This window comes from Sciurus vulgaris, assembly GCF_902686455.1.
Source record: "Sciurus vulgaris genome assembly, chromosome: 8".
Classification (NCBI taxonomy): domain Eukaryota; kingdom Metazoa; phylum Chordata; class Mammalia; order Rodentia; family Sciuridae; genus Sciurus; species Sciurus vulgaris.
In genome coordinates this window covers 15,074,421-15,099,999 of record NC_136468.1, presented here as the reverse complement: position 1 = coordinate 15,099,999, position 25,579 = coordinate 15,074,421, and the positions used below count along the sequence as shown (strand labels likewise).

General features: G+C 47.2%; 1 protein-coding gene and 1 long non-coding RNA gene across 8 annotated transcripts in view; one reads left to right on the top strand and one right to left on the bottom strand.

Annotated features, from left to right (window-relative positions):
• The window catches only part of DENND2A (DENN domain containing 2A), a 117,675-nt gene that overhangs the window by 75,470 nt on the left and 16,626 nt on the right, over positions 1-25,579 (bottom strand). For 2 of the 7 annotated variants that reach the window (XM_079150087.1, XM_079150090.1), the window contains exon 1: positions 8,835-9,156. The exons of 2 other annotated variants lie outside the window; for them this stretch is intronic. Coding sequence is in view for 1 of the 5 variants with exons in the window: in XM_079150085.1 (XP_079006211.1) it covers positions 7,228-7,622 (395 nt within the window). In the remaining 4 variants the exon portion in view is untranslated. Of the gene's footprint in view, positions 1-7,227; positions 7,919-8,417; positions 8,606-8,834; positions 9,157-25,579 lie in introns of those variants that run through there. 3 more of the 7 variants (XM_079150088.1, XM_079150082.1, XM_079150085.1) reach the window with 2 other exon arrangements.
• The window catches only part of LOC306667500, a 33,826-nt gene continuing 15,712 nt past the window's right edge, over positions 7,466-25,579 (top strand). The window contains exon 1 of the long non-coding RNA XR_013765579.1: positions 7,466-7,582. This is a non-coding gene — a long non-coding RNA (uncharacterized lncRNA). The remainder of the gene's footprint in view (positions 7,583-25,579) is intronic.

Genomic DNA, 25,579 nt, shown 5'->3' with positions numbered 1-25,579 from the left:
TTAAAGCAAAGGGTTTGGAACCAGACAGACCCAGGTCAAACTCCAGTGAACTCTGGAGAGCTGCAGGACCTTGGGCAAGTAACTTTCCCAAGCCTTAGTCCCTCTCCGTGCTAACAGCAGGGCCTGGCTTGAAAGACTGGAAAAGATGAAGTGAGAGAGCTCCCATAAAGTCCCTGCACAGGGCACGGTCCTGTGAAAAGCACCCAACAAATGTATTCTGTGGTTATAGTACACCCAACCCTGCCAATAATACCAACATGAATGCTAACATAGAACCATTATTGAAAAATAACAATAATCCCATGTCTTCAACTCATCCAGAGGGCTGCCAATGTGGTAAAACCCTAAAATACTCTTCAGTGGGGCTGGGCATGTAGCTCAGTGATAGGGCACTCGCCTAGCATACAAGAGGCATGTATGTGGGTTCAGTCCCTGGCACTGCAGACAACTCTCAATGTATGACACTGTGACAATGTAATCTGCAAAAACTGGTTTTGAAATTATCAGGAGAGCTGACCCCCTTTCCTTTGCGGGAGAAGCACATGCCGGGGGCAGTGGCCAGCATTCTGCCTCACAGGTTACAAGACTAGTCTGGGAACAGTGCAGCCTGCTGTCCTGGCCACCTACTTCCCATGCCCTTTTCCAGGACCCTACGAGCTGAGGCCCCCGCTTCTGTTTGTTTACTCTGTTCCTGGCATTTTATACTCGGCATTGTGCACTGCCTGGAAAGGTGCTCGGTTTTATTTAGTTAAATTTCAAGATATGGAAAATGATCTTTTGTCTGTGATTTCATTTAGGTAATCTGATCAATAATCAATAAGATCAATCGACATGCTGAACACAGTATCTGTGGGAGGTGCTGAAGGAATGGTCCCTGCCCTCCATCAAGATAAAAGGCATAAACCCAGTCAACCAAACAGCAATAAAAGATTGTAATCATTCAAGACAAAAAGACAAGATGAGTCCAGGGAGTGCCTGATAACCATTTAACAGGATCACAATGTGACACTGGTTAGGATTAAATTTAAACTACCGTGGCTAGTGTTGTGAAACAAATATAAACTGGAAGAATTCAGAGGACAATGAAAGTCAGAGGAGGCACAGACTGCTTCAGAAAAGGAGGTAGAGTCTGACCCTTCAGGACTTAGGTGAGGCTAGGCATGGTGGCCACACCTGTAATCCCAGCAGCCCAGCAGCTCAGGAGGCTGAGGCAGGAGGATCTTGAGTTCAAAGCCAGCCTCAGCTAAAGCGAGGTGCTGAGCAACTCAGTAAGACCCTGTCTCTAAATAAAATACAAAATAGGCTGGAGATGTGGCTCAGTGGTCAAGTGCCCCTGAGTTCAATCCCTGGTACCAAAGGGGGGAAATAAAAAAAGACTTAGGTGAGTGATATGGTCTGAGTGTGGTTTGTCCCCTCTGAAACTCATCTTGAAATTTAATACCCTAATAAGATATTAAGAGGTGAGAGCAGGTGGGACCTTTAAGAGGTGATCAAGGCTCTCTTCTGAGTGGGTTGATCCACGTATACAGTTAGTGGGTTATCTGCAGAGTTAGGTCTCAGCTCCCGTGTCTGGCCATGTAATGCCCAGGACCACCTCAGGACTCTGCCAAGAAGGGTATCCCCAGATGCAGGTTCTGGACCTTGGACCAGAACCATGAGCTTAAATAAACATCTTTTCATTATAACTCCCCAGTCTCTGGTACTATGCTATTAGCAACAGAAAACAGACCACAGCAGCTGGAGGCCATGAACTAAGTATCAGCGGAGAAGATCCTGCAGGGCTGAAGCTGGGAGGAACATGAATGAGCTGCCTGCGGGGGAAGTGAAGAAAGGGCAGAGAGCAGGACTGAAGCTCTCACCACGTCGCCCTCGACTGGGCTTCTTCACCTGGACCTTCCAGCTGGAAGGTGGTTCTGAAGGCATGTCTGATCCAACGCATGCTTTAAGAGACAGGATCGTGCTGTGTTGCCCAGTCTGGCCCAGGACTCTTGGGTTCAAGCAATCCTTCTGCCTCAGCCTCCAGACTACAGGCACATGCCACCACACCCAGCTTCTGGACGTCTTTTGACTTATCTACTACTATCTCCACAGGATCAAGGGCTACTGAGAGTGATGCGTAAATGTCTGTTGAATGCAAAGACCCGGTGAAGATCTCGTTTTTGAAAGACAATTAAGACAACCAAAATATATGGTGTCTAAGGTGAGGAGGGAGTATTCAAAATATGCAATGAAAATGTGACATGGGCTGGGCAGGTGGGGCACACACCTGTGACCAATTACTCAGGAGGCTGAGGCAGGAGGATTGCAAGTTTGAGGCCAGTCTCAGCAACTTAGTGAGGCCCTGTCTTGCTGAAAAAGGTCTAGGGGTGGGGCGGGCTGGGAATGTAGCTCAGTAGTAGATCAGTAGTAGAGCACTTGCCTAGCATTCGCAAGACCCTGGTTCAATTCCCATTACCAGAAAAAAAAAAAAAAAAAAGCTATTTAGCAACCAGTATAGCAGCATCTCAATATTTTGACAACTAGCCCACATGTATCAGTGCACAGCAGTTTTATACCAACCTTGGTGGGTTTCAAGAAAAGAAGAGTCAGGAATATACAGTGCATTAGCAAAATCAAGAGCCAAGAGAACAGTGAACTGGCCATTGATTTCCCATTAGTAACCTGGGATAAAATTTCAGCAGATGGTTAGGGACCAAAGCCAGATTTCAGGGGTGTGGGGAGGAACTTGAAGACCTATCCCAGGGGACTCTTCCAATTCTATGCTTCTCTTGCCAACCTGAAAATAACATTCTCCTTCTCTTTTCCTCCAATCAATAAGCAGCCTGAACCCCGAGTTGTGTGTATACCTAGAAGCAGCCTCTGTGCTCCTTTCCCCGTCTCTCTGCATTGGGTCCCAGGCGTGGAATCTTGGCTGTCCTGTGTTCAGGGAGGAAAGCCTGGGATAAGAGGCTCCCTCGGCCCTGACTCCCAAAGCTGGAATCTCCAAGTGTGGTTGTTTTGAGAGGCATTAAGCAGCTCTCTCCTCTGTGACCTTTTCCCACCCCATTAGGCGCTGTAGTTCACTGGGGGGGTAAACAGAGTTCACTGGTCTCCCTTTGATGTCCTGGGAGCTTGTGTATGCTTTCTGATTGTCACAAAAAACAAATGATGAAATGGACCAGATGTGAAGGATGTCAGTTGCCACAAGATGCCGGAAGTTATCCTTGGGGTTAGATGACCACGTGCTTCATTCCAAGTTGGAATGAATCTCACCTGCAGCTTAGAGTATCAGGTGGAGGACCCCTCGGAGTACCCAGAGAGCCAGACACAATGCCCTTGCAGGAGGCCCAGAGCACAGGCTGGTGCTTCAAGAAGCTCCTCTCTGTCTTCCCATCCACCACTCTGACCAAGTCTGTGGCGGAGAGCCTAGGCTTTCTACAATCCTAGGGGATGCAAGTTCTATGTCTCAGGCCGCCCTATCGCTCCTGTGCAGGAACCAAACCAGAGCATCCGGCATCTTCCCCAGCTAACTTCTTCCCTGACCAAATGCGATCGTCTTTTATAGTGATATGCTGCATAATCCCATAAAACGCTTTGCTTAGTCTTCTGGGGAGGTCTAGCCTAGATTGCCCAGGGACTTGAGAACCACAGATAAAATGCCTGTTGTGTCCTGTTCTGATGCTTTCAGTCTGCTGGGGAGAGGCAGGCAGTGTTACTTTTCCATGGGAGGGGCAGAACAGCAGTAGCCATCTCCTCTGACTCATTTAAAAGGTACAAGAAGGTCACATATAGTCTCAGTCATCCACCTGCCCCCTGACTTTCCTTGGACTCAGGCTCTGACCCTAGGTGGATAAGAAAGGCCAGAGGACAGAGGGATGGGACCGAGTCATCTCTCCCTGGGGACAAAACATCCACCCCAGCAAGGATGCATCTGACCCTTAGCCTTTGGCAGCATGGCCAAAGGTGCAGCCCCAGGACAGCTCAGGTTCAGGCTGCTGTACATCAACTGACAACTCATTTTTTGTGCTAGGCACAGTGGCATGTGCCTGTAGTCCCAGAGATAGGAGGCTCACTTAGGAATTTGAGGACTTGCCTGGGCAACATAAACACAGACCCTCTGTTAAAACTCATTTTTAGTGCTTCCCTTTTACTTTAGAAACTGTCCCAGTTGTGATTTTTGTTTCTTTTTTGTAGTGCCTGGGATGGAACCCAGGGCTGTGGATATGCTAGGCGACTGTGGTACCACTGAGCTACACCCCAGCCATGAAACCTATTTTAAGGTAGCAATTCCACTTCTAGGTTGTATCTTATGGAAATGTCAGGACAAGGGCTGGAGAGGGTTGCGGCAACATCACTTATAACAGCTAAATTGAAAACAACCAATTGCCCATGAATCAGTTTTGTTAAACAAATTAAATCAATCCATACCAAAGAACCCTGGGAAGCTGTTACCAAGAAGGCTGTGTATGTACTACACAAAAATTACCCCCACTAAGTGTTTTTACATTTCGATCGCATGTTGCTGACCAATAAGTAGCACTTGCCTCTATTTCTGTTAACAAATAATCATATCATATGCAAAGAAAAAATATCTAGGAGGATTTATGATATGTACCAAATGGTGACTGCCTCTCAGGCAGGGGGTAGTATAGGATAAACTTTCATTTTTATCTCATTTTTTAATGTATTGCTTAAAAGTTTCACAGTAACATGATTTTCAGAATTTACGTATATATACATAGAAAATGTGTATATATAAGGAAACTTAAAAATGTGAAGCATACTTTTTTAAAAAAAACAAAATAACAAAAGGAAACATTTGACACTCTGCTTGAACAGGCCTGACAAGCCCTTGGGTGAGATTCTGCAGCCTATGGAAGGCCTGGGCATGACAGAGTGCAGCCGTGGTCACAGTCACGGCAGGACCACAATTCCCCATCCCGGCCCCTCTCCAGCTCAATCCCTCCCTCTGAGGGACTTGTCCTCCCTAAACTTGCTACAGAGTGACTCACCCCTCCCTTCCCTGAGGCCAGGAGAAAAACTGATAACTTGGTTTTCCATAGTTCAGCCAGTTAGAGAGGATCTCCAGCTTACCCCTCTTTCAGCCCCGCTGAACTAAGGACCAAGATGTCAGAGGGGAGCCAAGGACCAAGCAGCAGCTCTACGCCCCAGCTGAGAAAGAGCCTAACTTCTGGGCAAACAGAGTTGACATGATAAATTTTTGCCCAAATCAGACACTGATTTTTAACGCCAGTGTAAAAGACAATCTGACTGTTGTTCTTCCACGGAGAACTGCGTTAATCACTCACCTCCTGTTATTAAAGGGGTCCAGTGGTCTGGCAGTTTTTCTGCCGCGTGAATCACAGAGAATTTTGAGAAGGCTGGGGTAGCCTGGGAAATGTGAGAAGGTCAGATGGTTCTAGTGGAGGAAGAAGGGTTCGTGGGCCCAGGACTGGGTCCCGAGAGCCGCAGAAGACCAGGGGTGCATGCTGAGAAGCGGCTGAGGACGGCAAGCTGCCACAGCTACAAGGCCTGCACAACCAGCCAGAAAGCAGTGTCAGCAGACCCCAAGAATCACCGCTCTGGCACAACACCAGGGAAGGGACTCCTGAGCCTCAGCTTCAGCAAAGTGACAGCCTGAAGAACACAGGAGGACCTGCAAAGACCTCAGGGCAAGGCGGCGAGACCAGCAGGAGCACAGACCCAGGTCCAGTGGGACACAGGCCCGAGCGGGATCAGCCCTGGCCACTTACACGTGAAGCAGCCCACGCACCCCCCGAAACCTACCCCCTCATCTTTTGGAATCTAGGTTTCTGTCCCTTCTGTGATGTGTTAAAGCAACTCTTAACTGGCTGTACCTTAAAATCATGTGGAGTCGTTGACGAATGCTGATACCCAGGCCCACTCTCAGAGAGTTTGCATTAATTGATATAGGGTGTGGCCCAGGCATCAAGTATTTTGAGGGTGTGGCTCAGTGGTAGAGCCCTTGCCTAGCCTGCGAGGCCCCGGGTTCAATTCCTAGCCCACAAAACAAACAAAAACAAACAAACCAAAAACAACAACAACAACAACAACAAAAACCAATTCCCCTCTCTTGCATTTCAATGTTAACCTAATGTATATTTCAAGTTAAAAAACTTAAGAAGCCTGATGTGGGGACAGAATTCCATACCTATTCACTGTTAAGACCATCTAAAGTTGCCCAGAAGAAATGATACAAAATTTAGAAGGTACCTAACAAGGAGTGGTCCTAGATTCTGCAGGTTCTCTGCCTTCTGTGGACACCTAGGGGAGGGGCTGGCCAGGAGATCTGTGTCCTTCCTCCACAACTTCCTGGTGTTGCAGTCAACAAGATTCTCACATTCCCATCCTCCCCTGGGAGAGGATCTTTGGTCTTCTGAATCTCCACTCCCTTATATCAGGCTAAACATCAGGTTCTGGGTGCAGAAACACCTAGGAAGTACACTAGGAAGTGGACTGCCAATCTGAATGGTGCCCTAAAATGCTGCTCGCACCCGTGTGCCTGCTTCCCTGTTGGTCAGGATTCTGGGATGCTGGTCTAAGGACGCACTAGGCCCTCCCTACCTACCTACAAGAGAGTCTCCGCCCACCCACCTACAGGCCAAGTAGTATGTGGTTGGGCAACATTCAAGGAAGCGGATGTCATGTCGCTTCCTCCCTTGAGTGACCACTCAAGGGGTTCCCTGGCTCTAGCAGTTCTGTACCATGGCTGTCCACACCCTGAACTGACAGCCCTAAATATACTCCCCTCGTCCTAAGAGGCAGATGGTATAGGAAGCCAGTCATGTGCAATTTTATCTTCCCATCTTTTGTAACACCAATAATGATTTTTTTTTCCTTTTTATTGTCTTATCTATATTTTTTGTTTTGTTTATACAATGAAGACTTTTTTTTTTTACCCTATGTCACTCTCTGGTCTTCACATAAAGTTCCCCTGATAAAATCCCAGCTGAGTTCAATTCCAGGAAAAATCTTGTTCTGAAAATTAATTTGTATGCTTTCTGTTGTCCCCAATCCAAAACTATGCAAGCCAGTGTATTTTTGTTTGTTCCTAAGTTGCCAGAAAACTTAGAGCCAAATTCATTGTCCAAGTATTGTATCTGCTCAATTCAGGCCATTCAAAATGTCCACTCCTTTTGCTTTGCTTTTTCTCCTGGGCATTTCTGTACTTGGTTTTAGTCTAAGTTACCTCACTCTGTGCCCCAAACAGTCCACAGCAGTGCCTACCTCTTGACCTTGGAAATCCTTTCGTCCTCTCCTGCTCCACCACTGCTGTCACCCTGTTCAGTAAGAATCCTGGTCTGGATGCTGCAAAGACTTGGTCTCATCGTCCTCCAGGTCTCCACCCAACAATGAGTGAGCTTTCTAAGACACAAATCTGACCTCTGGGGAACTCCTCCTCCTTGAAGAGCCTTCCTTGCACGGCCTAGCCTTTCCCTAAGCACTCCTGGCGCGCACGGGCGCGCACACACACACACACCTCCACACCCCACAGCCCTACTGAATTCTCCCCATGCTGGGTTCTCCCTCTCAGTGACTTTACATATGCCGCTCCGTAAGCTGAAACAACCTTTCCTGCTTTGTTTTCTCGTAAAGAGGTTTCCAGGGTTCAGCCCAAGCATCAACTCTGTGGGTCTTCCCTGAGTTGGGGGCCTCTCCTCTGGTCTTCCTTCACTCTGTGACTAGAGGACTCACAGACACGGTTCAAGTATTCCAGAATAAAGGACAGGACACCAGCCCGCCTGCTAGTCTTTTCATTGCTCTGCCTCCAAAACAGTCTCTAGCCAGCACACCTGAATCTCAGTGGCTCAGGAGGCTGAGGCAGGAGGATGGGGAAAGTTCAAGGCCAGCCTCAGCAACTTGGGAAGGCCCTATCTCAAAATAAAAAATAAACGACGTTGAAAAGAAGTCTGTTTGCCCTGAACTTCCTCTCAGAATTCCACTCTATGCCTCCCACCCCAAAAATTTCTATTCCACTCTGGCTATTTCATATGATTTTTTTTTTTTAAATGTAGTAACCAGAGAGTGTAAGCATTTAATAACAAATAACTGTAAAGTGCCTGATTGTAACCCTGTCACCCCGCCCCATTATTACCCAACCTCATCTGGGGTATTCAAGTCATCCCTTGGAGTCCTCTGAGCACAAGCCAGGAGTCTGCCTGTTCCTTCCCCAGCACCAGCGGTGAAAGCTGGGTCTCTGCACTTCCCCTGCCCCAATCCATGGCCCTAGAGCGCAATGCTCAGCTTGCCATTCTGGCCGCTCACAGCAGGATTGCACAGGTCGTGGTTCTGCTCGGTGGTCAGAATCCAGATCCCTGTGACCCTCCTGTGTTGTGAAGAGACTTCCCCTGGACTTCATCTGTTCCCGACTCCATCCTTGGGGAAAAGTTGGAAAAGGCAGATTCGGTCACCTTTACCTTCCTGCTTTCCCAAGACTGCAAATCCCGACCGCAGCGAGGGGTGGGGCTGGCTGCTGGGTCGTCTGGGTCTCCCCGCGAGCGCACACCGCGCACTCACGCTCACGCTCACGCTCCGGGGCCCAGCGCCGCCTAGGGGACCCCGCCCAGTTTCTGCAGGTCTCGGGGCGAGGGTCGGCGGCTACCGGCTCGGCCCGGGGAGTCCTCCCGACCCGAGGAGTTGGTCTGGATCGCACTTTGCTCAAGTCCGCGGGCCGGGCTGAAGCGTCCCCACGGCCGCCCGCCGGAGCGCAGCCGCTGGTCTGCAGCGAACAGCCTCCCGACTCCGGGTTCGGGCAGCTGGAGCCGTTTCCTCCCTCCCGCCTCCAGTCCCCTCCGGGTCTCCCCAGCTCGCCCCGCACCCGGGCCCCGCCCTACCTCCCCGCGGGCGGCGGCTCCGCGGGCTCCGGGGTGCATCGGGGACGTCCGGGCGCGCCCGGGCGGCGGGCGGCGCGGTGCGGGGCCGGGCGGCGGCGGGACCCCGGGGCGCCATGGCCCGCAGCCCTCCGCGCCTTTGTCCGCGCGGCCTCCCGCGACCGCCGGCTGGCCCCGGGGGTCCCCGCCGCGCGCTCTCGTCGGGTCCCCGCCGCCCCGGGCCTCGGCGGCGCGCTCCTCGCGGCCGCCCCGCGCCCCTCCCGCCAGCCGAGAACCGACTCGTCGGGCTGCCCCTTCCTCTTCCTCTCGCGGCGCAGCGACGATCTGCCGTGACGCGCGCCCCCTCCTCCCGACCCATCCCGCCCCGGCTCCAGTGAGCTAATCCGCAGCTGGCGGGCGCCGGGCCGGTTGCCACGGCAACCCCTCTCCCAGGGCCCGCCGCCGAGGGGAGCCACGGTAAACAGGACCTTCTGCCGGACTCGCCCCCTCGCCTATCGGGGGTGGAGGAGATGGTGGCTTAACCCCTTCTGTGCTGAAGACCACCGCGTCGCGGTCTCCATTCCACCTGGGCCAGAGAGCCATTGGCAGGATGCGCTCAGCCTGGGAAGGAGACCTGGAGACCTGGACTTAGACGCCACGGAAGGGTCACTCCCTGGTCCTCGCTTTGCTCCGGCCAGTTAACCCATTTATGGGACTAGAGTGGGCCTGGGACACGCCAGGCAGAGTCAGCTTGGGGCACCACATTTGCCCCAAGCTTCATGCAATCAGGCAGGAGTAATGACTGTCATAAGACAGGCGAAGAGGGTTTGGAAAGGCCCAGGAGCCCAGCGCCAGATAGAAGAGCTCCCAAACCCGTGAGGAGCGGGGCTTGTCCCGAAACTCTTGCAGAGGAGAAATGACTCTTTAGTGTCCACCGCCCTAATAGGACACACATTCGAGGCACACGGATCGCAGACTCGAAATGCCGTGGGCTTCACGGAAAGGAGGCCCCAATACAAGCTGGGGCATTTGAGGAAGTTGCCTGGGTCTTCGATTGGCGGAGGATCTTGAATGGATTGGGGTGTGGAGGGAAAATGGAAGACAGGAAAGACAGTCTAGTTGTAGGGAAGAGCATAAGCAGAGGCAAAGGGAAGGTGGGACACAGAGAATTTGTGTCACAGACAAGGAGTGAACTGGGAATAAGGTCAGGTAGATAGGCCTGGCCTGATTTTTAAGGCCTGGATAGAATTTGGAGTTTATGCTGCAAGCAATTGGGGGTGGGGTGGGGTGGGGGGGGGGTGATGGGAAGTTTTTGAGCAGAGGAGTGCCCAGAGGAAAGGGAGACAAGCCTGCAGTGGTAATTTACAGGTGCTGACATGCCTCCAGGACAGTCCCTCTGAACCCAAGGAAAACCATTCTTGTCTTTAGCTCAGGTACCTTCAGAAGGGTTAGACCCAGAGGCTTAAAGTTTAGGCAAGGGGGAAAAAAAATAGAGAGACTTAACCTTATAAATCCCCAAGAGAGGTGCTCAGGAGAGAGAGAGAGAAAAACAAAAAATAAGGGACTTTGTATAACAAGGAATGTTAGATACTGGAAACCTGAGATTTGAGGGATTTGTTCAAAGTCACAGGAAAGGCTGGGTGTGGTGGCACCCATTGTAATCCCAGTGACTCCAGAGGCTAAAGGAGAAGGATCCAAATGAGAGGCCAGCATTGGCAACTTAGGGAGGCCCTATCGCAAAAAAAAAAAAAAAAAAAAAAAAAACAAGAAAGGCTGGGATGTAGCTCAGTGGCAAAGCATCACTGGTTTAATCCCTAACAACCACCCCCCAAAAAGTCACAGTCATAGCTAAGGGTTTTGATCATTTTATGAGCTCTCTGAAGCTCTTCTTCATGCCATGTTCATGTCAACTAAGCACAGTGAACTTTCAGAAATCAAATTTGCAAAGTGCAAGCATTTTTAAAAAGTAAGAGGACTGGGGAGATAGCTCAGTCAGTAGAGTGCTTGCCTTGTAAGCACAAGGCCCTGGGTTCGATCCCCAGCACCCAAAAAAAGGGTAAAAAATAAGCATTTAAATTACTATTTTGTTTGCAGAAGCATCATTCAATATGTTTTCACTTTCTAAGTAAAGATCAGAGGCGTGACTTCCTAATGGTTAATCACTGTCAGGGCCCTCAGGTGTAAGGAAGCAAACTGCAAAGTTCAAGGAGAACAACTGAGCAGAGTACAGCTGGTGCCTCCCCTAACCCAGTGCACACAGAACCCAGGAGCCTTTGAATTTGTGGCCTCCCAACTGCTATTCCAATGCATCTTAGGCGTGTAGTATGACAACAGAAGGCTGGGGAGCTTCTTAGTGACAACTCCTAAACCCAGACTGTCATTCCTTCTATCTTTGAGTTCTGGGCACTAATTTGTTTTAGAAAAAATGTCACTGCCTCTGTTCCTTGCATGTAGTCTTTACTGCCCAGTAGTGCTATGGCAGTGGGACAGGTTTCAAAGAGACCAAGGAAGGTCTCCGAGGTGGGACATGAGATGCAGGGTTTATTGAGAAATGCTGACAAGAGGATCCAGTGGTGCTGGGCTGGACAGATGCACCTCTGCTCCAAGCAGTGCCTTCAGCACCTCACCAAAAAGTCCAATGGTGACAAGCTGGACAAGTATAGCTCTGTTCCATGCAGTGCTTCAGGTATCTCATCAAACAGTCGCATCTCTTCTGCTCACAGTGCTTTTTCCGGGGCAGCTGCCTGGATGAGCACTTCCCTCTCCCTGGTGCGCTGGTCCACCCTGCAAGGAGGGGGTTTATAGGTTAGGTGACAGAGGCAGCATCAGTTTAGCTTGCTTTGTCCCTGTGTGATCAGCACCTTAAGGAGCAGTTGTCCTGGCATGCGTACAAGAAAGCAGTTTTCTACAGATAACACTAACTTGCCCTAGTTCTCAGAATACGTGGGAGAAAACCAGAGTCCTTCAAGATAACATGTATCCAGATATTCCAGCCCAGGCTTGCTTTCATTGTTCCCTTTACTTGACTAGGTTTTAGGGAACAGAAAGGGGCATTCAGGGACGTGGGGCTTTATTTTCTCCCTTTTCTTTAAGGGTAACACAATGGACCAGAGTCTGATGAATGATACCAGGTGGGGTCTCTGCTTTCTAGATTCTATCTCTGATCATCTCATCATTTCAAACTCCGAGCTGCTTCCATCGCACGGTCATCATATGTCTCTGTCACCATGAAAGGGGTCCCACGCCGGGCACAGTGGTGCATGCCTGTAATCCCAGAGACATTGGAGACTGAAGCAGGAGGATCACAAGTTCAAGGCCGGTCTGGGCAGTTTTAGCAAGGCCCTCAGCAATTTAGTGAGACTCTGTCTCAAAAATAAATGAGGCTGGGGATTCAGCTTGGTGATAAAATGCCCCTGGATTCCATCCATAGTACCAAAATATAGATAGATTAATTACTTAATTAGTGAAAGGGATCCAACACATCGCTCCCTCTCCTTTCCTATGTGCTCCTCGTGGCTTCCAGGAGTTTTTTTCAGCTGATGATTTCCTGGTCTCTCCCAAGCCCTACTTCTCTAGCCCTGGAAGGCAGGGTAGCCAAGGGTAACCTTTCAAGGTGGCTCTGTGTGCCAGAGTCTAGAAGGCCTTGCAAGAAGAGCTCCCTCTTCTCCCAACTCATGACACCAATCACTCCAAAAGTGCATTCATGTCCTGCCCTCCCTGCCTCTCCTTGGCTTCTCTCCATGTTGGAAAATGAGTCCTAGGGTAGAATTATGGTCATCCCTCTCTGTCTATAGGGGATTGGTTCCAGGACCCCTTGGGGATACCAAAATCTTTGAATGTTCAAGTCCCATATATAAAAGGGCTCAGTTGGGCTGGGGATATGGCTCAGTTGGTAGAGTGCTTGCCTCGCATGCACAAGGCCCTGGGTTCAATTCCCAGCACCACAAAAAAAAAAAAAAAAAAAAAAAAGTGTTTGCATATAATCTGTATATATCCTCCCATATATTATAAATCATCTCTGGATTACTTATAATATCTTAGCCTATGTAAGTAATATTTTCAGTAGTCATTTAGGGAATCATGACAAGAAAAAAGGCTGTCCATGTTCAGTTGTATATGTATGTTCAAATATCTTCCATCTGTAAGTGGTCAACTCCATGGATGTGGAACCCACAGATATGGAAGGCTGAGATGAGATGAAGAAAACAGAATTGATTTTTCTTCTGAGCCTTTAATCCTGCTTCCTCCATGCAGGGAGGCCCTGACCACTGCAGAGCATCTGTTACTTCCTCTCCCTCTTCTTTCAGTGTCCCATTGAAGAACACAGGCTTGGGACTGGATGCCAAATCCAGCTCTGGAGCGCATTGCTTGGCCTCTGAGTCCCTGCATCATGTAAAATGAAACAGCAGAGTAGCATTCTGAGGCCCCAGTCAGATGATCAAGAAGTGGGTTTACTACTGTGCCTGGCCCACAGGAGGACTCACCAGGGGCCTCCTGTGTTTCATTCTTGTGCTGATCTCTGCTTTCTTTCCTCTGTAGGAACATGGGGAGTCAGGCTGAGGATGAGAAGAGAAGCAGGCACTTTTTCTCCCCCATCGGAGTTCAGCTCCCCCTCACTCCCCACCCCTTCTATGTCCAGGCCTCTGCCAGGCTTGTGACAGGTGTTAGCCATCAGGGAAATGAGAGGGTCTGGGACCGTGAAGATTAGCCCCTTCAAAATGGGACAGAGCCTCAGAAAGGGCCTATGGACATCTCTCTCAAATCTCAAATCGTCACGTTTCCATTGAGATTCCTTTTGAAAGCTAAAGATTTCTTGAGCCTCTTTTCTGTCCCAGGCACTTTTATATGTTATGTCACTGAGTCCTCCCCACAACCCTGAGGAATTGAAAGTCAATCCCCACCGTTTTGTGGATAGGAAAGCCTAACTCAATGAAGTTATGCACAAATCCAGGCCTGTCTGGCTCAACTCATATCCTTTGAGTTACACAGCTCCATGCCAGGGCACTGCTCTCCCCAGCTCGCCCACTTTGAAAGGAGACTTCTGGGTCAGTGTCCAGTTCATGTCCTTGCTATGTCTCAGCCCCTGGAAGGGACAGAAAGCACAGTTCCTTAGAACGTCCCTTGAGATGAGTTCCCTTGACCATCCCTTTGAGAACTGGTTCCTCAGCTTGGGTCTCTGGGACTCTTTCTGGCTCGGGCCTCTTGGATGGCAGAATCCCTCCTCTACCTTGCTACCTGCCTCCCGGGGCACAGTGGAAGGCACACACTCAGCAGGTGATGGGCAAGAGGTCTGGTTACTTGTTTATTAGCTGGCATGGGAAAAGGAGCTCACACCTGCTCTCAGGCCCGTGGCATCTGGATGAAGTAGAGCAAAGGAGGGAATGACCTGGGGCAGGGAAAGCAGGCAGACTCACCTTGATATGCCCTTGGTTGGAGCTCCTTCACGCCCTCCTGCCTGCCTACCCCTTGCAGACACCAAGCACCTGGCAGCCTGGGGCCAGAGGAGCCACCTGGAGAGCAGGGCCAGCTTCCTTCCAGTCCTTCGAAGGCAGCTACTCCCTTCCTCTTCAGGAGGAAGTTCCTCCTCATCCCACCATAACCACCAGCCTGCCTCCCTCTGAGGAACCAAAACCAAGTCGAGCATCCACCCAAACCTTCTCCCCAGGCTGGGTTTGTTCTTGGTCCCTATCAGATGCAATCCAGGAGGTGAGGAGCAAGGGTGGGATGGTGGGAGGCAGAACGGAGGCCACCCGGCCAAAGGTGTGCAGAGCCCAGACTGAGGCCTCAGGGCTCCTCTGTCCTCCCCTGGCTGCCAAGGGCCCAGTCCTTGGTAGAGATGGCTTTGTCCCCTCTTTCAGGATGCCTGGCACCTCGTACCTCTGCGGAAGACAGGCAATCGTGGGTGCCCACGAAGGGGTGATATGAAGCAAACGACCTTTGCTTATTACCCCAGGTCACTGACACTTTCCAGGAAACCTCAGAATTTCTGAATTGGCCAATAACACAGTAACATATAACTCTTGGCGAAGAACCATTTCTGTTTCACTTCCACCTGCTAGCTTATTTTGGAGGATGTTTTCCTTTTTTTCATGAAGAACTGAAGTGTTCAGAGGTGGGTAGCAGAGCTTTGCTCATTGATAGAGTGTGACCAGCCCACGGGAAGCCCTGGGTTCTACTCCAATGCCGAGAAAAAGAAAGAAAGGGAAAAAAAAAAGCTGGGTAGCGCACACCTGTAGTCCCAGCAGCTCAGGAGGCTGAGGCAGGAGAATCACAAGTCTGAGGCCAGCCTCACCAACTTAGTGAAGCAATTTAGGGAAATCCTGTCTCAAAAAAATGAAAAGGCCTGGGAATGTAGCTCAGTGGTAAGGTGCTTCGGGGTTCATTTTCCAGTACCTCTCCCCGCAAAAAGAATTAAAGTGTTCATAACATAATAAGGATTAGTGTATTTATGATGCAAAACAAAGAATCAAGTCATGGACTGGATTCGCCCTGTCATTACCTTTAAGCAAAGTCTCAAATATCGAGCTTGCCATGCTGGAGAACCTTTACACTTACATCTTTTCTGCTTCCTTTGGGCATCGGGTTGAACACTGAGGAAAGGAACAAGAATGAGGAGCCCTGGGTGAGGAGAGGCATGTACTTCTTTGGGGAAGCAGCTGTCATTCTTTGTGTCCACTGTGATCCCAGAAGACCCTAGGCTGTCAGGCCAGTTCTGAGTCCAGCTCTTCTACATGACTGCCCATGCTCAGGGCACCAAGATCCTATCTCCTGCTTCTAGGCATCTTCCACTGCCTGTTCCAAACAGGCGATCTCCCTAGACTCCCCACAGAAGAGTTTGATCACACAGGTCAGGAGCTGTGGCACTGTACCCACAACTAAAACCCTCCCTGGCCTGCAGTCTCAGTCTTTAGACCACTAAATGGTTGTAAATTACCACACCGCCCCTCAGAGGCCACACGCCATGCTCGGAGAACATTTTTCCAGAAAGCTCTAATATCTGACCACTTCCTACAATTCAGCTCAAATCAAATTAAGTCAAAATAAAAAAGATTGGCCTGTTAGGTGTGGTAGCACATGCCTGTAATCCCAGCTGACTCCAATGAACTCAAGTAAGTGACCAAAGTATATGATTTCTACAGCAAGTCCCTGGAGAACTCTGTGGGAATGTCTCTCAACCCCCACAGATGGACACTGCTCAGGTAGAGGGGGTGAAGAAGACGAGGCCTACCAGAAAGGCAGCAGGATGGGTTATTTCTGGAAAGCACAAACACTGAAGAGCTAGTCTCTCCCAGTGGACAGGAGCTGCCTTCTTGACTGAGAGACTTGGGGATTCACGTTCCTTTTCCTCTCCCCACTCCTTCTCAAGTTTCCAATACTCCTACCCCTCTCCCATGCTGGTTTACACGTTGGGTCACAGGGCACCACTGTCTCCAAGAAATCAAAGGGCTGGGATTTAAGACATGCAAATAACTCTTGGGAACAGGAAGAGACAAAGAAATAAGTGAACACGGGCTGCAAGAGTAGAGAGCGGGAGGCAGAGAACCCTGAACTGCACCACTAGGACAGGGACCCACAGGCCTACCAAACTGGGTGGTTGTGGAGAGGGCATGGAGCTGGGGCCTACCCATGAGCTGGCTGTCCCCTTACTAGAAACTCTGCAGCACTGTACATTCTGGTGTAGATCTGTGTTGCAACCAAGCCCAGTTCTTGAAAGAAGCCAGGCTCCCGGGCTCACCCATCCTATGATGCGGGAGAGCCTGAAAGGCCTTTCAAGGACAGGAAGGAACTCATTGTCCCTCTCATAATGCTTGGCACAGATGAGGCTTCTGGAGCCTCCCATGTAGCAGGCCCACAGACAGTGCCCTTCTGTCCTCCTCTGGCAGAGGGCCACAAGGGATGGCAAAGGAGCAGCTACTCTGCACCCTGCTCCTTGCTCTCCAGGGGCTGCACTCTGGCTCCACACAGACCAAATCCACACCACCCAGCCCTGTTCTGTATGAGCCAGGACCTTCCACCCACCCTCCTCCTTCAAGCTGGCACCCTCTTCACCATGACTGGGGCTAGGCTGTATGTGCACAGTGCTCTGGGAACTCAAAGAAAAGTAAGGCTGGGCCTCTGTTCTCAGGGAGGGCACCAGGACTGTGCTGGCGTCACCAGCAGGCTGTAACCAGGCTCTCCCTCCAAGGGAACAGGTTTCCTACTCATCTCAGGAAGCAGAGCTTTTCCAAAAGAAAAGCTCACTATGTCTAATGCACAGAGACCACATACAGACTTCGAGATTAAAGATCACAAGAAGCACTTACCCTCCAAAACATGGTGCTGAGTGAATCAGCTTCCCATCAGGCAGCAATAACTTCTAACACTAAAACCAGAGGCTCCAGACAAACAGCTGATGCTGTTTTCTGAGGGCAAGTTCAAGTGGTCTTCAGAGATTGGAAGTCAGGAGGGCACAGAAACCCCTACACACTCAGCAATTGGCACATCAACACTTACGAATCCAGAGCTATGGAAGATGCTGCTCCCATTAAAATTTTACTTTTCCTTTTTTGACTCTGATGATTAAAAATAATAAATTAGCCTACTTTGCTGAGAGTACTTGGTGACTTAAACTATTGCTATAAATGTTTACTATCATTTTGTAGTCTGGATAATGGAGTCATTTCTCAAAGTGGGGTCACTAGGATCTGTTCCATTAACCTGGAAACCCTGGCAGACATGAAAATTTTTGGGTACCTCTCTTAAGTACCAAAACCAACTATCTGGAGGCTGGTGTGGAATCTGCATTTAAATATGGTAAGTCAAAAGTCTTAGCTGGGTGTGGTGACACAGGCCTGTAATCCCAGAGACTTAGGAGGCTAAGGCAGGAGGATTACAAATTCAAGGCCAGTCCCAGCAACTTAGTGAGACCCTGTCTCAAAATAAAAAAAAATAAAAAGGGCTGGGGATGTGGCTCAGTGGTAAAGCACCTCTGGGTTCAATCCCCAGTTCAAAAAAAAGAAAAAGTCTTGGAAGATGCTTACACTACCCAGCATTCTTTATTTCATCTTAGACAATCTGGCTTTGTGATTCAGACTGCTTACCAAGAGGGAGAATGAATGAAATGAATGGTATTAACACATTTTCCCACTCGACCGATTTCCATAAAAATAGAGCTTCCTGTTAACCAGATAGGCTTAATTATTACTAATAATTCTAATTAGACTTAAAATGTCACAAAAAATTTTGAAGCTGTAGGATGGGTACATAAGAGGTCATATATTTTCATATATTTGAACATTTCTGTAACTTTTAAAACTGTCTTAAAATTGGAGAAAAATGTTAAATATCTTAAAAATTCTAACATCTATAACCTATTTATTAATCAAATCCTAATCTAATCCTATGTATCTCCTTGCTTGCTAAAGTGAACACTATAAATCTTTTCTTGATTCAAAGGTTCTTTTGGGGCCTTGGCATCACATTTATTAAAGGACTCGGGGTGAGGTTAAGAAGCCAGGGGAGAGTCTTCTAATTATCTTTAACGCTGATGAGAGAGAGAAAAAGAGGGAGATGGAAATCTCATAGTGGAATGCTTCTGTCCCAGTTTTAAAAGCCCGCAGAAAACTGAATTGCTCCAGACTGCCACTGTTAGATTTAAAAAGAAAAAGAAAGAAAAAAAACAAACAAAACAAAAAAAAAAAACAATATTTTACAATTCCTTACAGTGTTTTTGGCTTAAAGTTCAGTCTGATCTCTGAATACTGTTTTTATTTTATAAGTGACTTCAAGTACTAAAATGTCAAATACTTCTCTGAAAAAGGATGAAGTTGTTTGTTTTGTTTTGTACTGGGGATTGATTAGGGTGCCTAATCACTGAGCCACATCCCCAGCCCTCACTTTGAGACAACCTTCATTTTGAGACAGGGTCTCACTAAGTAGATCAGGGCCTTGCTAAATTGCTGAAGTTGGCCTTGAATTTGCAATTCTGCCTCAGCCTCCTGAGTTGCCAGGATTACAGGTGTGCAAGGATGAAGATTTTCAAACAGATACAAAGAGCTTTCCCACATGTAGCAAGTGACCGGATCTCTTCCTAAGCGCGGTTCTCACCAAGGGGCTGTGGACCCGCAGGTATCTGAAGGAAGGGTGCCACCCCAGCCTCTGCCTGCAGCTTTCCTCCACTGCCATTCGAGGAATCCAGCCAAGACACTGTGGAAACAGCAGGCTGTTGAAGCCAGTGTGGCCTTCAGTGCAAGCAGCCCAGGGAGGTGGCTACTCTTGGTCCCAGGCTTGGCCTCGCACAGTGAGCTCCCTTTATAATACAGCATTGTTCATATTTATTCTGGCATTAATTATTCATTATGAACTAAGTAGGATGCCTCTGAGATCACATCAACAGTAAGAACATTCTTCCGATTAACTCTGGTGGGGTTTTATGGTGACTACCATAAAGGAGTTGATGTGCACTGTACACAGTTGACAGAAATTTTGCTGTTATGTCACCTACAAAAGAAGTCTGGGGCTGGGGATATAGCCTCAGTTGGTAGAGTGCCTGCCTCGCAAGCATAAGGCCCTGGGTTCAATCCCCAGCACCGCAAAAAAAAAAAAAAAAAAAAAAAGTCTGGCCATCACTGCACTAGAGAATAGAAAAAGTAAATCTAGGTATGTTTAAGCCATAAGGAAAAAAGTAACAAGCTGATCTTTCCAAATCTTAAAACAAAAAGTGATTTAAATAAAAAATGAAATGAGAAAGTGTTGATCAACTGGCCAATGGCCAATGGATCAGCAATAGTGATCTATCCATGCACTGGAATTCAGCTCTGAAAAAGACAGAAGTACCATCACACACAACGCAGATGAGCCATGGAAACACTAAGTGAAGGAAGCCAGACAAAAGACCGTGCGTATGGTTCCACTGCTATGTAACGTCCAGAGGCAAATTCAGGGATTAGAAGGTCGATGAGAGGTTTCCAGGGGAAGGGGAGGCAGAGAGACCTTGAATGCTGGCAGGTAAGGGTTGCTTTTAATGTTAGATACTGTTAACAGCTGCATAATACAGTAAATACACTACAAACCACTGGACTTCTACACTTTAAAATGGAGAATCATGTGCATTATATCTCATTTAAATTGTAATTTTATTCAATGGAAAAAATGAAATCTGGGCAGGGAAGGAGGTGGAGTGAGGAATAAAATCCATGCAATTAAAATTTCCAGTGCCCTTTCCTGCTGGAACTTTGGTATATCAGTTCTGAAGCATAATATATATTAAGTGTAACTTGATTAAAAAATATAGTTGCTGGGGATGTAGTTCAGTGACACAGCACCTGCCTAGCAGGTGTAGAATCCACAATACCACACACCAGGCATATAATACATAATATGTATGTGCATATATTATATACATATATAATATCTAGTTTAGATCATAAATGACGTACAACATAAATTAAGTTTTAAAGAGTTTTTTTACCTTACAACTAAAGCTAACAGGGTGTTCAGCTTTAAACATTCTAATATCTCTCAGTTTTCCCAGCTTATGAAAAGAAGGCAAAAAGTAGAGAGAAACTATAACAATTATAAACAACCACTGTCTTCTGAAACTGAACAGTTTCTGAGCAAACATACCCAAAAGGTATTTGTATCCCCAACATAAGTTGAGTGGCGTGCAGTGGCACACACCTGTAATTCCAGCAGCTTGCGGAGGCTGAGGCAGAGGATCATGAGTTCAAAGCCAGGAAACTTGGTGAGCCCTAGGCAATTTAGTGAGACCCTTTCTCAAAATAAAAAAGGATTGGGGATATGGCTCAGTGGTTAAGTGCCGCTGGGTTCATTCCCCAGCAGCAAAAAAAAAAAGAAAATTGAGATAAGGAAGCAGAAGATTGTAGCCACATAGTAAGTCTGCTACTACACAGAGCTGCATGGTGAAACGCACAGCTGAGCCTCCCGATGCTAACTTCTTTCTTCTTTCCCTCCCTCCCTTCCTTCCTTCCGTTTCTTCTTTTCTTAGTACCAGGGATTGAACTAGAGGCCACTTAACCACCAAGTCACATCCCCAGTCCTTTTTGTATTTTATTTAGAGACAGGGTCTTGCTGAGCTGCTTAGCAACTCAGTGACTCCCTAAATGCTGAGGCTGGCTTTGAACTTGCGATCCTCCTGCCCTCAGACCCCTGAGTAGCTGGGATTACAGGTATGCATGACCACACTCGGCTTTGATGCTTTATTTTCATCGTCCTCCCTCAACAAAAAGATTTGGGAAAAATAAAATAGAAAGAGTTTGTAGTTTTATTTATTTATTTATTTTGTATTTCAAGAACAAACCAATATTTTCACATTTGGAAGGAGAGGGAGACTATGAAAACAGGTGAGCAATCTATGGTTGTGTGCTAGCCATATGACACCCGGTGGACACGCAGGCAGCTCTCTGTATCTGAAATGAACACATCTGCAGATTCAACCAACTATGGATCGAAAATATTTGGGGGAAAAAACTGCATCTGAACTAAAATGTATGGACTTTTTTCTTGTCACTATTCTCTAAAAAAATATAGCATAACACCTATTTACATGTCACTACATTGTATTAGGTATTGTGAATCTAGAGATGACGTAAAGCATACAGGAGGGTGTACATTAGTTATATACAGGCACTATGCCACTTAATATGAGTTATTTCAGCATCCTTGGATTTGGGTATCCCAGCAGGATCCTGGAACCAATCCCCTGGGATACTAAGAACTGTATTTAAAAAAAAGAGGACTGGGCGTGCACGCTAGGAATCCCACACTAGGAATCCCAGGAGGGATGGCTAGTTCCAGGGCAGCCTGGACAAACTACTGAGACCCTGTCTCAAAAATAAGGTAAAATGGGCTATAACTCAGTGATAGAGTGCTTGCCTACAAGGCCCTGGGATCGATACTCAACACAAAAACAAAACAATCTCAGCAGGGACAATTTCTGAAAGTGAGGAATCCATGGCCCCAACCAAGTGAATCAAGTCACCAAAGTAGTTCCCCAGGGAATTCAAAGGCATATAGTTCCTGGTATAGAGCTGAAACATGGGGTTTATTTCGTGTCATTTAAAATATCAACCAGCAACAGAAACACTCGAATTTGCCCTCTCTTTTGTCAAGCTATATTTCACTCCAGCACTTGATTCCTCCTATTTCTGAGTATCCTGGGAAGCTGACGCAGGTATTAATCAGCACTAAGTGAGTTGGTCTTCTTCGTTGAACCCAGATGCGGTTCCCACGGACTCTTTCTGCTATAGTGTGGATCTTAAGAGTCCCTAAAAGGCCTATGAATTTAAGTTTGATTCTCAGCTTGGTATGACTGAATGTTGTAGAACCTTTAAGATGTGGGCCTAGTGGGAGGTCTTTAGGTCAAGGGGGTGTGCCTTTGAAGGAGATAATGGGTCCCTGGTCCCCTCCTTGCTCTCTTTGGCCCCAAGGACCACGAGGTGAGTGATTTTTCCTGTATCATATGTTCCTGCCATGATGTGTTGCCTGACCAAAACAACAGAGCAAATCAGTCATGGATTATAACCTCTGAACTCTATTCTGGCTCCAAATAAACCTTTTCTCTTTATAGATGGTAATTTATAAGATGTAAAATTAACATACTTCCTACACTGGGTTTAATATCAAGGTTCCTTTGCACTTTAAGGAAGCCTCAAGACAAGAATACAATCTGAGTAACAGTCAAGACCTTCTTGATTGTGAATACTCAGCGACTGACAAAAATATTTTCTTTTAAGCACCAGATCAGTATTTTCTCTGATCTACATCTGTCAGTTTGCTTGACAAATGAAGCCTCTGGGATCTGAGCAGTCTAAGAATACAGACTGGACCACACTTGGTGATGCATCCTGAGGCCAGAGGCAGCTCAAGAGGTCTTGTTCTCACTTTCATAACCCAGAAAGGATTTTCTCACATCTGCAGAACATTTTTACATATAGAGATGCAGCTGGTCACCTTAGTAGCATGGAAACACATTTTCACTTGACGACATTTGCAAATCACATTTTCCCCCTCACTCATTGGAATGTGGAAATAATTCCATATGTTGCCTTTGGGGTTCACCATCCCATAGAGGGTAAGACAGAGAATGTACAATGTATGGCCTTCTTGCACGTGAACACTACACTACATTGTGGAAGGCTTAGGGGAGTTGGTCAGTCCTCCCCAGTTTAATGCATGATAATTACTGGTGTTCTCGCTCTGATAAAGGTTATAAAGGTCAGATGTAGTGGCCCACGCCTGTAATCCCAGCAACTGGGGAGGCTGAGGCAGAAGGATTACAAATTTGAGGCCAGCCTCAGCAACTTAGTAAGAACCTGTCTCAAAATAGAAAGGGCTATGGATGTAGCTCAGTAGTTAAATGTGCCCCAGATTCAATTCCCTGTACCAAAAAAAAAAAAAAAAAATCACAAATTATGAAATATGCTAATGCTGCTAAAATATGGCCTCAATAGTCTGAATTCAGATAATTTTTTTTTAATGCTAGGGATTGAAGCCATGGCTTCCTGCATGCCAAGCATATGCTCTATCATTGAGCTACACTCCCAGCCCCTACATATTTTATTTTATGCATTTATTTATTTTGGTACCAGGGATTGAACCTAGGGGCACTTAACCACTGAGTTGCATTCCTGTAATCCCAGTAACTTGGGAGGCTGAGACAAGAGGATTTCAAGTTCCAGGCCAGCATCAGCAACTTAACAAGATCCTGAGCAATTTAGTGAGACCGCCTCAAAATAAAAAATAAACAAGCGCTTAGGCATTGGGCATTGTGGTGCATACCTATAATCCCAGCAACTCGGGAGGTTAAGACTGGAGGATCAGAAGTTCAAAGCTAGCCTCAGCAATTTAGCGAGGCCCTGTCTCAAAATAAAAATTACAAAAGGGCTAGGGATGTGTAGGTCATTGGTTAAGTCCCTCTGGGTTCAATCCCCAGTACCGAAAAAAACAAACAAACAAACAAAAAAAGTAGAATGGTGATTTCAGAGTTCAGGAATAGGTGGAAGAATGGGGAGTGATTGCAAATGGGTTTGGAGGCTTCTTCCCAAGGTGATGAAACGCCCTAAATTGGTTGCGAGGTATGGGGATGTAGCTCAATGGCACAGTGCTTATATCTAGCATATATAAGGACCTGTTTCAATCACCAGCATCGCCAAAAAAGAAAAAATTTTTAAAACCATGGTAGATTGTGGTGATGGTTACACAACTCCATGAGTATTATAAACCATTAAACTGTTACTCTGTGCTGTGTGTTGTGTGTGTGTGGGTGTGTTGTGTTGTGTGTGTGTGTGGTGCTGAAGACTGAATCCAGGGCTTCGTGCATGCTGGGCAAGCCTTCTAACCTGTAGTGTCCCTGGCAAGCCCCAGAGTTGCACTCCAGTTGCCACCATAGCTGCAAGGCATTCAGCTCTCTTGAGTTCATCGCTCCACAACTTGTTTTGCTTTGCCACTGTATTTCCTAAAATGGAGAATAAGTACGTTTTATTGTCATAACCTCCTCTCCATTAGTGACCAGGAAGATTTAGATCCTGGGCCACAGTAACCACTCCCTGGTACCGTTGTCTCAATGGGTCTAATACTGAGATTACCACAGGGATGACAGCTAACAGGAAAGAGTTATCTAATCTATCCTTCAACTAATAGTTGTGTCTACTTCACCACAACACATTTCACAGGCCTAGGAGAAATGTAAAATAGATTTATTTGCCCCTCCCAAGAGTTTTCATTCTCAAACAAGAAATAAGATGCACAAGAATGTCTATAATAAAACACAATATGAATAAGCAGAACAAGTGAAGGTGAGGACCCTTTGTGGAAGAGCAGCCCATGAGCGGGGCTGGAAGATGGGCCTAATCTCCTTTGGGCTGTGTTGGGGAACAGCACAGGAGTCTGCATGATCTCAGGATAATCAACACTTCAGGAAGCAGAAATCATGGCATGAAAAGCAACAGTGATTCTGCCTAACTGCTGACTCTGTCTACCTGATTTGTGGGCTTTCTTTGTAGGGTCAACACGCGAACCAAAGCAGGATCTGGGAACCTACTTGTGTAGACTTTCTGGAAAGCTTTTGCCAAGATGATATCAGAAGCATAATGACCTTAACAATTTTATCTGAAATAATTTCAAGCTTATAGAACAATGCAAGAAGAGTACAGAAAACTCACGTATGTTCTTATCCAAATCTATCCATTAAAGATTGTTTTGCTGAGTATGGAGGTGCTCCCCTGTATCCTAGCTACTTAGGAGGCTGAGGCAGGAGGATTCCAAGTTTGAGGTCATCTTGGGCAACTTGATGAGATCATGTCTCAAAATAAAAAATAATAGGTTGGGCATGGTGGTGCACACCTGTAATCCCAGTGGTTCAGGAAGGTGAGGCAGGAAGGTGAGGCAGGAAGATCGCAAGGTCAAAGCCAGCCTCAGCAACTTAGCAAGGCACTGAGCAACACAGCAAGACCCTGTCTCTAAATAAAATATAAAAAAAGACTGGGAGGGTCCTGGGGTTGTAGCTCAGTGGTAGAGTGCTCACCTAGCATGTGTGGGGCACAGGGTTCGATTCTCAGCACCACATATAAATAAGTTAATTAATTAAATAAAGGTCCATTGACAACTAAAAAAATGTTAATGAGAAAAAAAAACAAAACGGGCTTGGGATGTGGTTCAGTGGTTAAGTGCCTAGGGGCTCAATCCCCAGTACCAAAAAAAAACATCAAAAACCACAGAATGCTCACCAGGTAAAACGGCTCACAGACTCTCCTCTGCCTTACGCAGTTGTC